At 29.6% G+C, this 13292-nt stretch overlaps 1 protein-coding gene across 6 annotated transcripts in view; it reads right to left on the bottom strand.

The window, feature by feature from the left end:
- Positions 1 to 12336, bottom strand: part of Zn72D (Zinc-finger protein 72D) — a 28422-nt gene extending 16086 nt beyond the window's left edge. Inside the window, exons 1-12 of one of the 6 annotated variants that reach the window (XM_014423604.3) lie at positions 12184 to 12336; positions 11954 to 12094; positions 11625 to 11782; positions 6997 to 7155; positions 6639 to 6811; positions 6418 to 6559; positions 4689 to 4855; positions 4435 to 4614; positions 3497 to 3632; positions 2863 to 3003; positions 2408 to 2627; positions 1473 to 1596 (exon numbers count right to left, since the gene is read on the bottom strand). In XM_014423604.3, the coding sequence (XP_014279090.1) occupies positions 1473 to 1596; positions 2408 to 2627; positions 2863 to 3003; positions 3497 to 3632; positions 4435 to 4614; positions 4689 to 4855; positions 6418 to 6559; positions 6639 to 6811; positions 6997 to 7155; positions 11625 to 11782; positions 11954 to 12003 (1650 nt within the window). In that variant the 5' untranslated portion in view covers positions 12004 to 12094; positions 12184 to 12336. The remainder of the gene's footprint in view (positions 1 to 1472; positions 1597 to 2407; positions 2628 to 2862; positions 3004 to 3496; positions 3633 to 4434; positions 4615 to 4688; positions 4856 to 6417; positions 6560 to 6638; positions 6812 to 6996; positions 7156 to 11624; positions 11783 to 11953; positions 12095 to 12183) is intronic. The other 5 variants (XM_014423602.3, XM_014423600.3, XM_024360668.2 and 2 more) reach the window with 5 other exon arrangements.
- Between the last annotated feature and the right edge of the window lie 956 nt (positions 12337 to 13292).

The following is a 13292-nucleotide window of genomic DNA, read 5'->3' as shown; positions in this document are numbered from 1 at the left end:
GCAAAATAAAGTAAGAATGGGTCATTCCATGCCATAACAACATGTGTTAGTTCATGTTCAATTGATTAGGATTAGACAAACACGACAGACTGATTTTCTAATACAGAGGTTCCAAACCGTGGATCCGCAAAATAAATTTAAAATGGGCCATTTCCATGTCATATCAAGATAGTTTTGAACCTTACTCTCCAATTTTTTTTTTGTAATTTTGCACAGGTTTTATAGGTATCCTAACCTTTGTAAGCTTTTTCTGTAAAGACAGCGCTTAACATTATAGTATCAAATAATATTATAGGGGATCCACCCTTTTTTCTACCATTACCAAGAGGAATCCGTCCCCAAAAAGTTTGGAAACCACTGGTATAATGGTACTATCACTGTGGATATAAGAAACAATTGAATTTGGCCCTCCTGACATCTATCATAAACGAGAAGTTTTATTTTCAACATCTCAAAATAAATTATTAACTTAACCTTTGATTAAGTATTTTGAAACCACTCAACAAAAAACAATTGAAAATAAAATAAATCGAATTCTGAAACCTACATTTTTACAATAAAGAGAAGAAATATTAAAAAGATTCATCATTGAAATTCACCATCTTTACAAAGATAATTACCAACATTATGTTAAATTCCGATTTAATTTTGAATTAAATTACGTAACATTGTCAGCTCATTTGGAAACTATATTAAATAATTAGTAAAAAGAAATTAGATATATCTAAAGAATACCACAATTATTTATTCAATACAATCATTTAAAAAAAGGTTACAAAAGATCTGGCATGGCGCTATGTGATGCATAACATTGGGTGGTAGAATGGTTGCTTCCCCATCTGTAGTACCCCCATTAACCAGTTATCTCAGGACTCAGACACTGAGCAGTTAATCCGAGGTGTAGATATTTCAATGAGAAATATTAACAGAAATTTATTAAATTTATATAACATAAACTATCAATTTATGCACAGGTTTTATCATGCATTTGAAAGATAGAAAAAGACTGAATATTTATATGTACAATATAAAAATTAATTATGCCTGCAAATTTATCTGTTGGAAGTCAGATATTTTTTTGCTTTTGAATATTTATAAAATTATTACATAAAAAAATCTCTGTATTTTTCATGATTAGAAAATCTATCCCTTTCTATTTCCCTGTAAATTTCTTTTTCAAACTAGGCTGGTTAACATGGGTTCTACTATGGTTTCATTTTTGCCTTGTGAAAATCAATTTTATGAATAAATTAAAAAATATTTTTTTTTTAACTTTACTTATTTGTACGCAAACTTTAGGAACCAAAGGGAAATTTAAGAGTTTATTGTACTTTATATGTAGGGAAAGAAAAAAAGTGAAGAGCTACTTTAATAAAATAACAAAGATTGTTTCTTAAAAAATTTAGTATAAAATAGAAAAATATTTCTGCTTCTACACATAAATGCAATCCATCATGAAAAACACAACTCACCGGAGGAGGCTGAAGAAATGGCGCAGGTCCAGGTCCTCTGCGCCTCATCCATTCGATATATTCAAACTCCTCTTCGTAACGCCTCCTTTCTTCCCAATACATACGGTCGTCCGTCCAAAAACTTCTAGCACAACAATATATTAGTTAATTTCCAAAAATGATGGCAAAAATAGGTGTACATAAGCTTTACACATTATGGGAATCACAACAAATAAACAAATTCATTATGCATGACTATACAGTCCTAATAAAAGGCGTAAGGAAACATTGTAATGTATCCAATTTACAATGTTACAGCCACCATATGGATTTAAAAAACACGTTTTATGTCTCACGTTTTACTGATTTATACAATGAAATAAAACCCACATTAATATGATGCTTTTTGTTACATATATGCAAAGTAGTTACATACCTATAGATAAAATTGATTCTCGAGTAAATGCATCTTTTGTTCACAAATTCGAATCATGGAAAAAGACATTCAAATAACACTAATTTTATATTACACAAAATTGGACATGTTCGGTGTTTTTCCACAGATTTGCAAGTTTTTACAGCACAAAATTGCACGTTTTACTCTTTATGGGCAAAATTTTGATTTTTGTTGCATAAAATATAATACTTGAACTTGACTTATCATTAAAAACAAACAGGTAATTTATGTATGCCAATATTTATTCATTTTATTTCAATTTAAAATTCATAAATGTAGAGAGTATTTATTTAATTTGATTTAAACAAGCTTAGGTAAGCTTTCCATGTATTAATATAATAAATGAATACAGGATTTTGGGTTTTTATGCACAATTCGAGTTTTCACTGCAAGATTATGCACAATCAACTAATTTTGGTTTTTTTACAGCAAGTTTCTATAATGATGCAACAAACACTTACCTATGCAGGGAAAAAAACATAATAATTAAGGAGCTCACCTATCTTCTTCTCTTCTCCGTAGAAAATCATCCCTCCTTCTCATCTTTTCTTCTTGAAGCCTCCCCCTCCTGCCCGATGGTTTTACATCAACTACCAGATCTGGATTAACTTTTTTCTTAAATTGGAGACGATGCCGCCGGCCTTTCATATGCATGTCCTTGGCATTTGGATCATTGAATTTACATTCGCAAAGTTTACAATTAAAACTAATGAGTTTACCTGTAAATAAAATAAGCCTTAGTAGATACTGACCATAAAATAATAAAAAAATTTCATATGTAACAAATTAATTAATAAATATAATATGTTTATAATATACATCATTTCATACTTAGGTCTAATCTTTCAAGATTTAACTAGGTTCAAGGTGTTATCACTAGCTACATTAAAATAAAGACTAATGAAATGAATTGCCGTAACTGTATAATAAAATTATTTAAATATCTCATCTTACCATCTTCGTTCTTAATTTCTTCAATATATTCTTGACCAACCGGTGTGACTTCGTTTTCAGTACTCATTTCAACATCTCCACCAGCCTCATCTTTAGGTTCTTCTTTAACCTCGGCTTTTCCGACTGTACCCAAGTTACCACCTATAAAGAAATTATATTGTTATTTAAATGATTGATAAACCTAAATTCCATAAGACAATTTTTTTTTTTTAATAAACAAAGAAAATTAGACATTTATCTAATTAATTAAAACTATTTATGAAACCAAAGGAATACTAGAACTTGAGAATAAAATTATTAACAAATATTTTTATTATCGTTAAAATACTCCTCAATAAATGAGGAATGACTGAGAACAACCAATAAGTCTTTATTTCTTACAAAAAAAGAAACAGAAAAATGCAATTTCTGCTCCCTCCTCCCTTCTCGACCCCTATTAGGGATTTAATTTGTTGAGTTCTTTTTAGAGAAATAATCAAATATAAATTGGAGAAAAAAAATTGATAAATATAATTTTATATTTTATAGAGTCATCAAGTTATTAGACACATCATCAAAGCATAATAAACATTAAAATACTAATAATCATTAATACTACTTCTAAATATATATGAAATTTTGAATTTTGACTCACTTTGAACAAAATTAATCTTTGGTGGTGCCGACGTTGATGATGTAGTTGTTGAAGCAGTAGCCGCCGCCGCTGCTTTAGCAGTTTTCATATCAACTTCAGGTATTGGTTTGCCCAGCCTTGTATGAAGTTTAACAACCTATAAAAAGACATATTTCAACTTAAAAAAAAAAAAAAAACAAGAACAAACTACTGGAAGATAGATTAGATCTGGTTAAAGAAAATTACAATATTCAAATATATTCTTTAAAGTGTAACATTGCAATCAAAATTACCAAAATCTTCGATTAACATTAAGCAGTACATTTCACTAATGTGTTTTATACTTGACTATCTTCTTATAAATTATCTAAAAATATATTGACTACTACTGGCAGCTCATTACTCTAAGATAGGAGAGAAGAGATAAAGATAAGCTTATCGCTTCACACTCTTTGCTACAATAAAAAAAGGAAAATGACTACATTTTGTTCAAGGAAAAATAGCGATTTAGGTTTTATATATCAGCTATAAAACCCTATCTATGAATTAAATCTGTAAACCAAATGAAAAACAAATTAGTTAAATAATATGAAAGTGATACACGTGCTTATACAGGTCAAACGAAATGAACTCCAGTACTGCGCACTTGGCAGGTGAAAGAGCCATTGCCAAGTGTAGTGCAGTGTATTAAGGTTTTTACCAGGAAACCAATAAAAAATGATTTGTCAATTTTTTCTTGGTTTCTTATGTCAAGAAGTTAGGGAAAGGTTCTTTTACGGGGCATATTGTTATCTTAAGAACTCCGCAACAGCATTAATTTGAGAAAAACCTTTGGTATTTCTAATCCTATAGTGCGGCTTAATATATATATTTAGACACAATTTTGCAACATATGAGCACATTCCCATACTTTATAAATAATATATTAAGATAGGAATAAACCAAATATATCAACATACCTTTTGATGCTTAGCCCCACGAAGATGAGCAGCATAGGCATCTGAGCCGGTACAAACAACATCGCAAAGTTCGCAACGAAGATTGTTTCCACCTCTTCCACCGCCCTGGGGTGCTGTGCCTTCTTTTTGTAAAGCTTCTTTTTTCTTATGCCTTTGGCCTTCCAAGTGCTCACGATAAGTCTTCAACAATGATTAAGCAGGAATAAGTTTTAAATCATAAATTTTAATTTAAAGAAAATAAAAAAATGAAGTACCTGTGGTCCAGCACAGCTGATCTTACAGACTTCACAATAATGAAGCTGCTGAGGTTTTGGGGCAGTTTTCATTCTCATCTGTTTCATTCCAGTATTCTTCTTATACCCTTGCCAAGTGCTGTTATTTTGTTTTCCTTGATTAACATACATGGCTGGGCTATAGACAGCTGTAAAAATTCATCAGTGTTAGAGGTAGAAGTTTTATTACATTCTAGAATAAGGTAGAAACTAACAATAAGGAATTTAAAAATGTAGGCAAATAATAAAGAGTTAATTGATAGTCTAAGAGCCTAAAGGTAGAAAAAACAGTTACATCGTTTGAAGGAATAGTAGTTCCCATATTTTCCAAAATAAATTTACAAAATATTAATTTATTGTTATTTGGAAAAAAAAAAGTTACTTTTTGAAGATAACTTAAATTTTAATTGAAAATACTGATCCATAGGTCCTGATGTACCGACAGGGAAAAAATCAAATTTTGAAATAAACTGAACAAATTTTTGGAAGTAAAATTAGAATTAAAAAAAAAAACATAAACTTAAGATTTAGAGAAGTGGATATATTAACTTTTTGTTATACCTGAAATTAGGATGGTTACTTAAAATTACTCTGAAACTTCACTGAATTGAAAATATTGTAAATAGTTTACAATTTAATTAAGGGAAATTAATTCCTTTACATCCTACTTAATACAAAAGAAATACCCCTCACTATGCAAGATATTAACCTAAAAAAAAAATTCAGAGAAAGAGAAATTGAACTGGATAGATAGATGAAAAAATTAAATGTATTGCTTTAATCCTTTATTTACTGAATAAATTTATAAATCTTATCAGTTTTCTTCGTGGCATTATATGAATTTAAACACTTTGAAACCCATTGGAAATTGGAAGTCCACTTCTATGAAGTTCGTTTTTCGATTGCTAGATGGCAGCATAAATTTAAACCTTTTTGGAAACTTGCTGAATAGAAGATTACAGGATGATGTATGGCCAAGATGGCACTCTAAAAGATAGAAAAGAGTCTATGTGTTTGCTTGCAAGTATAAAATACTCATTTCTTTTGCATTTTGGAAAGTTTATATCTAATTTAAAATTTTATATAATTTTGAACTTTATGAGTTCAGTTGGTTGGGACTTTCTATTCCATCAGGTGTTATATGGATATGAGGTTAGGTAATGCAACCTGTCTTTACTTCACTATACTAATTTCTGGATCTATACCTAGATTTTCTAAAACACTAGGTACCACTGATCGACATCTGTCACATCAAGAAGAAGATGGGAAATGTGAGTTTCTAACTTGAATCTAGACCACATTCAGAGTGTTTGAAATGTAACATATGCACTCAACATTCTAATAAAATAATATACTATTATTACAAAAAAAAGCTGTTAAATACCATTGGGACTTTCGATTACCAAATTACTTTCCATATAAGTAATGGACTTGATAATAACTAAAAATAAAAATTGTGCTATAGGCCATTCACTTGCACCTGAACTAATTGTTAAAAAAATTAAAACCAATTTTGAAAACTTAAAAAAAAAAATCAGTAAAGGGTTAAAGTAAAATAGAATTATTATTGAGGAACACATATAAATTTCCTTTAAGACAAAACAGGAATCATATGAAATAAACAATACTTCTATCTAATGAAGCCTTTCTAAAGAGAGAGTAAGATCATAAAAAGACTACAAAGTTTATAAAAATTGAAATAAACACTAACCGGTTTTCGGTTTAGGAGTGGCAGTTGTTTGAACCGTAGTTGGATTTTGAGCAGTATATGCTGTACTGTAGTTAGTACTTGTCGTTCCGTTGCCGTAGCTTACAGCGGCTGTGCCTCCATTATAGTTGGCACCTGTGGCAACCTAAAATATATGGAACACTTGCATATTAATCAAGAAAAATATTAGAACAGTAATAAAACAGATTAATATATAAGACTACCTTAGCAGGTTGTTGCGTCTGAACAGGTGCAGTATAGGTATAGTTAGTACTCTGGGGTTGTTGTTGCGGAGCTGGGGTGTAACCAGCAGCATACCCCGTTGCCTTGTGCTGCTGAGCAGCTGCTGGACGCACGCTCTGAGTCGTATATGTAGCATTATACGCTGTCTTTCCAGCTGAAAATATCAGATTAAGAGCTATATCAAAAATACTCTAGTAACCAAAAAAATAATTTATAAATGCAGATTTCTTTTCAGTTATTGAGTTTAAGAATAAAAAGTTTAATATCAATAGAAAACTAACCAAATTCCTTGCAAGGAAAAACAAAAACAGAAATAAAAGAAAAAAAATTCTGTCCTACTTTGTTGGGTTGTCTGCCAACCTTGGTAATCGGCCGTTGAGTAAGCTTGCGTAGCAGGAGTCTGCTGATAGTACGTTTTGGTTGTATCATAGGCAGCGGGGGCAGTGCGAGCGTAGCCATAATCATAAGTTCCAGTCGCTGTAGTCCCAGCTGCAACTACTCAATAAAAATAAATCATAAAAATAAAGGTTAGAATATTTATATAAGCTAATACTGTTTAAATAACAATTATTAACAAAATAAAGATAGGGTATGACTTGATTACTTTAAACTAAACTGGTGTAAGCATACCAGGTGATGATATAACATGCCTGTTTCATACACATGGTAAGTGCAATAGATTAACTGGTTAACATCCCAAATATTAGCTATAACTAACTACCCTATTCTAACCATAGAGGGAGGGTATTTTCATTACATGGGACTAGTCGCCCCCAGGCTAGTGCCGCTGCAGTTCCAAGGTACATAATATTATAGATGTAGTCATACAGGGATTCCAACTTCCCTGAAGTTAAGCTCATCTCTGTTATCACCCCTCTAATGTTCCTTGAAACAGAATATAACTTATTTCATTTCAGCTTCCATACCTTTCCAACCAATGGTAGATGAGTTCAATCCAGACCTTCCTCCAAAATCTTGCTCTATTATTGCCCTTGTTCAAGCAAACGGACCCTTGATTGTAATATAATTATCTACAAGTCCCATTAAAACGATTGTAGAGCCTAAAGGACATCTAGTAAATACACTGTAGAGCCTAAAGGACATCTAGTAAATACACTGTAGAGCCTAAAGGACATCTAGTAAATACACTCAATTCATTAACATTTTAAGAGGACTGTGTAGTCATTCATGAGACAAAAACTCTTGATTTGTTCCCATATCAATAATACCAAGTACGAATTTTGTCTAAGAGAATCCAGGAAGTGCCACCTAAATCGTGACCATCATAACTGAGCCTATAAAACTATAACAGAAACGTGCAACAAAAGTTGAGTTTTTTTTAAACTCTTTCTCTACCCACAACAGAACCCTGCCCTGTCCTAAAATATTTCTATTCTGACAGAACTAAAAAAAAAAAACCTTTCTATACCAAGGTTTTTAACCTTAACTTTGCCACATATCATTATTTTAAAAAATCATAAACAACTTTTAACCCATTAGCACCATGAATTGCCATATGTTTATGGTTAGAAATTAATGTAAAATATATCACAGTTTCTGAACTTTAACAATTTTATAAAACAGAAGTGAGAACCTCCCCTTCAATCTAGTAAAAACATCCTCTTTAAATCCTGACACTTATTCGTTTATTACATAAATATAAAAACTGTTGTTCTCGGATACTTGCATGCTTCATCTTTCTGGACAAGTGTATAACTAACAATATTCACAATTATGAAAACTGTTCTGAAATTAATTATCTAATTCTTTTTATTAAGTTTTATCAAAATTCAACTGTTTGATAAGAGTTTCTTGCTGGTGAGTATACCAAACAGAAATGATAAGCAGGTAACAATTCCAAAAACCAAATTATACCAGTAAACTAAGAAAAAAATTAAATACCTATTTATAGTAGTAAAAAAAATCCATTTTTAATATTATTTTAAATGCAAATAGATGCAATAATTCCATGAATTTCAGAAAAATATAAAAAAATTATTCTGGCCCTGATGGGTTAAACTTGTACAACATCAACCACAAATTTCATTTCTAGAATTTTATCTTTTTTTAATCAGTAGTTGGCATATATTACATAAAGATATGTCTAATTTTTAGGTCACTTAAAAAAAAAATAAAATAAAAAAAAAGACAATTTCCAATCATTCATTCTGTTTAATACAGATGGGCATCTCTAAACACCTAATAACAGTAGTATAATTTGTCTTTTATTTATTTAATGTTGGTTTAACATTGAATTCCTATTATAACATAAAAATAAAATCGATACCATTTGAATAGACCAAGTAAGATAAGAAAAAATTGATTTTTTAATAAGAATAGTCAATCCTTTGATTAATATATTAGTAATTAAGAACCTAAGATGTCAAAGAAACCATTTATAAAAAACCACTAAGCAAATGAAAAAAGTAATAATCACAATTATTAATTACGAAAATTACAATTAATGTAAATAGTAAACTATCGTTACATTGATAATCACGAGAAAATAAATAATTATTAAAAATATAAAGGTATATGCAATAAAGAAATAATCTTAAAGGACAACAGAAAAATGATGTGTAATTAGCTATACTTCTACATTAATAACTTTTTATTTATTTATGAAATATATTATAAATTAATATATAAATGTGATGATGATGATGATTCAAATGGATTTAAAATTAACAAATCTAATAAATTTGCCAAAAAATAATAAGAAATTACTATTCAATTTATTCTTCTGTTACTATCACTCTTCCACATATTTCTATTTAAAATATTGATGAACCTTATCATATAGTGTCAGACAGATGATTTCTGAGCAGAACTAACCCTTTAATGGCCATGTGACAAATCAGTTCCAGTTTAAATTATATACCTGGTGTACTGTAAAATCCAAGAATACTGGTTTGTTGAGAATTATACATATCTACCAATGCCTAGCAAACTCTCTTAAGACCCAATTAATGTTATAGAAATCATATCTAATAATAATCATATCTAATAAATCATAATCTAAATAACTAGCATAATTTAAACATATATACATATAAGTCATAAAACTATTGTTAAGCTGAATTCCAGAAGTACAAACTACTAAATAATACAAGATATAAAGCTTATATTATCATTATCCCAAGTAAATACTCAGCTGAACCAAAATAAACAAACAAAACTGTACACCTTGGATGGCTTAGTCATTAACTAAGTTTCAGTTATTAATCCTGAATTAAGTACCACTATTTCAACAAACATTTCATTTTTTTTAAAATAAGAATAATGTATTGTATTGTTTAATATTTAAAAAAATGTTACATTTCATGACCTACTTAAATTTATCACTCATTGAAAACTAACATTTTCTAAACAATTCTGAAAAAAGAGAGGTTCTGCCATCATACAAGTTTATAAAATGTTAATTTTCGATAAACGAAAAATTTGAATTGACCGCACCCCCAACCATCTTCTCCTCATTTATCATCCACGGTCAACTATCTCTCATAATTATGAAAAATTTGAACAATTCAGATACTGAAACTCTTATGTTCTCATTATAAAAAAAACAAAAAAAAACATGAAATATTTGTCAAAAAGCTGGTACTATATACATCAATAATAGTAAATGAAAAAAAAAATGTAAGTTATCTCACAAAATTAAGGTATTCATTCAATTTTGTTTTAATTTTTGACAACTGAATAAAAGTCACTCAATTGTTAATATAAGTAACAAAAAAATAAAGTTTTACATTTAAAATGAGAAACTTGTAGTAGTAGTCATATATTTCATTAAAAATATGTAAAATAAAAAACAAAAGAACTATACTGAAATATCTAAAATGTATTATGGTTTTTAAGATGTTACTAGGTAATAACTAAGGAGTTCTCTCCCAAAAAAGTTAAAATTAATATTTCTTTAAATTTTACAGGTATAAGAAAAAATGTTTTACTTTTAACCCAGCCTAAAAGTAAAACAGGTCATATGTCCCAAATTTTCAGTTATGGTACAGAAGACCCTTTCTTAAGGATTAAGGAATGACTCAATGCTAGAAAGTCTGATTAAGTTATAAAGAACCTTTTAAGATAAAAAAAACAATTTGCTAATTTTGGCTGTCGTAACCTTCTTAGAAGAAACTCAACAACGGATAAATTGAGTAAAAACGGCCAAAATATTAATATGAGAGAAATTTCAAATCAGATAATGTTAGAAACGGTCCAATTATTGCTAAAATTTAAATTAAAAATTAAAATAGGTTCAACAAGATTTTATACATTCTGTAATTTATTTCTCAAATCATAAAAATTTGACTTAAAGAATAGTATTAAATGTTCACCTTAATTAATTACAGAATATCAGAAAACATAAAAAATTGTGAATGGTAAAAATGTTAGGGGTTCCATCAATGAAAAACACGTTGGTCAACCTACTAACATAAATTCAAAACTTCTCAAATGCATAGTAGAAGTTTATATAATTGACACCACAAGCTCAATTTAATTTCAACTTCATATGTTTTAACACATTATGAAAGTATGAGAAGAAAGAAAAAGTATAAATTTAACAATAAAGATAGTCAAATGTTGAAAATTCACTTTTGACATTTAACTTGATGAATAACTAATAAAATGTATACTACTTCAAAAGGTGCTATACCCATAAAAAAAAAAATTAAAACAACTACTCTCAAATCAAAAGTTTCACTTTGCTCAAGAAATCAAGTTTTCGGACATAAGAACATGACAACCATCTGAATTATTTACAGAACGTGCATTTTTTTCATGACCATACATTTCATTTCTTTGCTAAATGAAAAATGTCACATAGATAATAGGAATTGAGTTGGAATACATTTCGTGGTAAATAATTTAAGATGTAAAGTACTACCGCATCAAATGAAATATATCAGACAGAATACATATAAATAGACAGGTGACACAAAATGGAGAAATATAAATATAAAAATTACCTGCATAAGTTCCAGGGGTTGTGTGTGTAGCTGCTTGATAGGTATCATACCCTGTAGCAGCTCTTTGAGTACTATATGTAGCTGCCGCAGCTGCAGCTGCTGTCTGAGCTACTGCATAGCCAGTTTGAGGTGCTTGATAGGCTGGAGTTCCAGGAGCTCTAATTGAAAATAATGGAAAATGAAACGTTGTAAAACTAGACAACCCTCAACCATATTCGCGAGCATTTACAAATTTTGCCGGCAATTAGCAAAATTGAATAAAACATACATATCACATCATTCACAAAATATCTTCCAATCAAAATTTAGATAGATTACATCAAACTTACGCATATTGGGTTCCCCCATGGGTAAAGCCAAAATAATTGTTGGCAGCCATCTACCAAGATTACACAAAACCAATATGGACGCTGCAGTCAAAAAAGACAAGTTGCGAGTGTAAAACAGATTTGTACCAACACTTTAGATTCCTAAACAATAATTAAATAGAAACCGAGAAAACATCAGAAAATGTCTATATCACAGTAAATTACAACTACAATGCCAAATTGATACTCACGAGGAGACATACACCTTTCAGTTAACTTGATTAGATATACTATTCATAACTTAGAATTCAACTAACCAACAATTATTAAAATTTAACATTGATTAATTTATTTTATAACATAAAAACCTAACAAGGCTAATAGATATTATAAACTAACAATTAACGTAAAACTTATATGGTCTTAAACACACAGCAAGCTTCAAGTGAGACTGAATTGAACGGATTTTTCAGGAACTATTTACAGAGAGAAAGGTAAATTAGTCAAGAAATACGTAGTAGATCAGTGATTTTTCTTCAATTTTTTATTGGATAACACAATTACAATTATATTTTTAAATAGATAATTATTTTGTATAACTGTTCAGATTTTTTTAAATATATTCATCAATCACATTACTTTTGTAAATAAAATACTTCCCATCTGACTCTTCATTGCATATCAGTATAAAAGTAGGAAAATTTCCATACACTTAGGGATCATTTAGCCTTTAACGATTTGGCATTTTTTTGGTGATAGTTATGAGATCAGTATATATTATAATGATGCCAGATATGATGTGTAATTAGGATATAATAGTATAATGGGGAAACAGATGTTAAATTTAAACTTGTATTTAAAAAAAAATCATTTGAGACAAGAGTATCAAACAGGATAATCCTATTCTTTACGATTTGAGTATTTAATTGTTCTGCTTACTTTTCATTGATTACGGTCGAACAGCCTGTTCTACAACTTTTGGTAAATAACTGACTGACAAGAGGTTCAAGTCGAAAGAATAAGAACTAGTGAATATTTTTAATATATCACCATATGAGCAGTGCTGCCCATCCTCCTACCAAAAAATACCTGCCCAGCCCCTTAAAAAAAATAACCGTTTTAACCGACAAATACCCACTACTTTACCCGATATTGAAGATCTGTTATAACTGCAACTATATGATTGTTATAGTCATGATTGTGCTGCCGCACTAGTTTTCGCGTGATAGTTGATAGTACAAGTAATATTAGTAAAGATACTGTCACGTTCACGATCACATGTATACCTCTTGACAGTGAACGATCCATAGTATAACTATTTGATAGTTACAGTCATGGCAGAATTCATTGTCATGACAGA

Source organism: Halyomorpha halys, unplaced genomic scaffold (assembly GCF_000696795.3).
Source record: "Halyomorpha halys isolate HHAL.00 unplaced genomic scaffold, Hhal_1.1 Scaffold433.1, whole genome shotgun sequence".
In the NCBI taxonomy this organism is placed as follows: Eukaryota; Metazoa; Arthropoda; class Insecta; order Hemiptera; family Pentatomidae; genus Halyomorpha; species Halyomorpha halys.
Note: the sequence above shows the minus strand (reverse complement) of the source record. Positions and strands in the feature narration are given on the sequence as shown.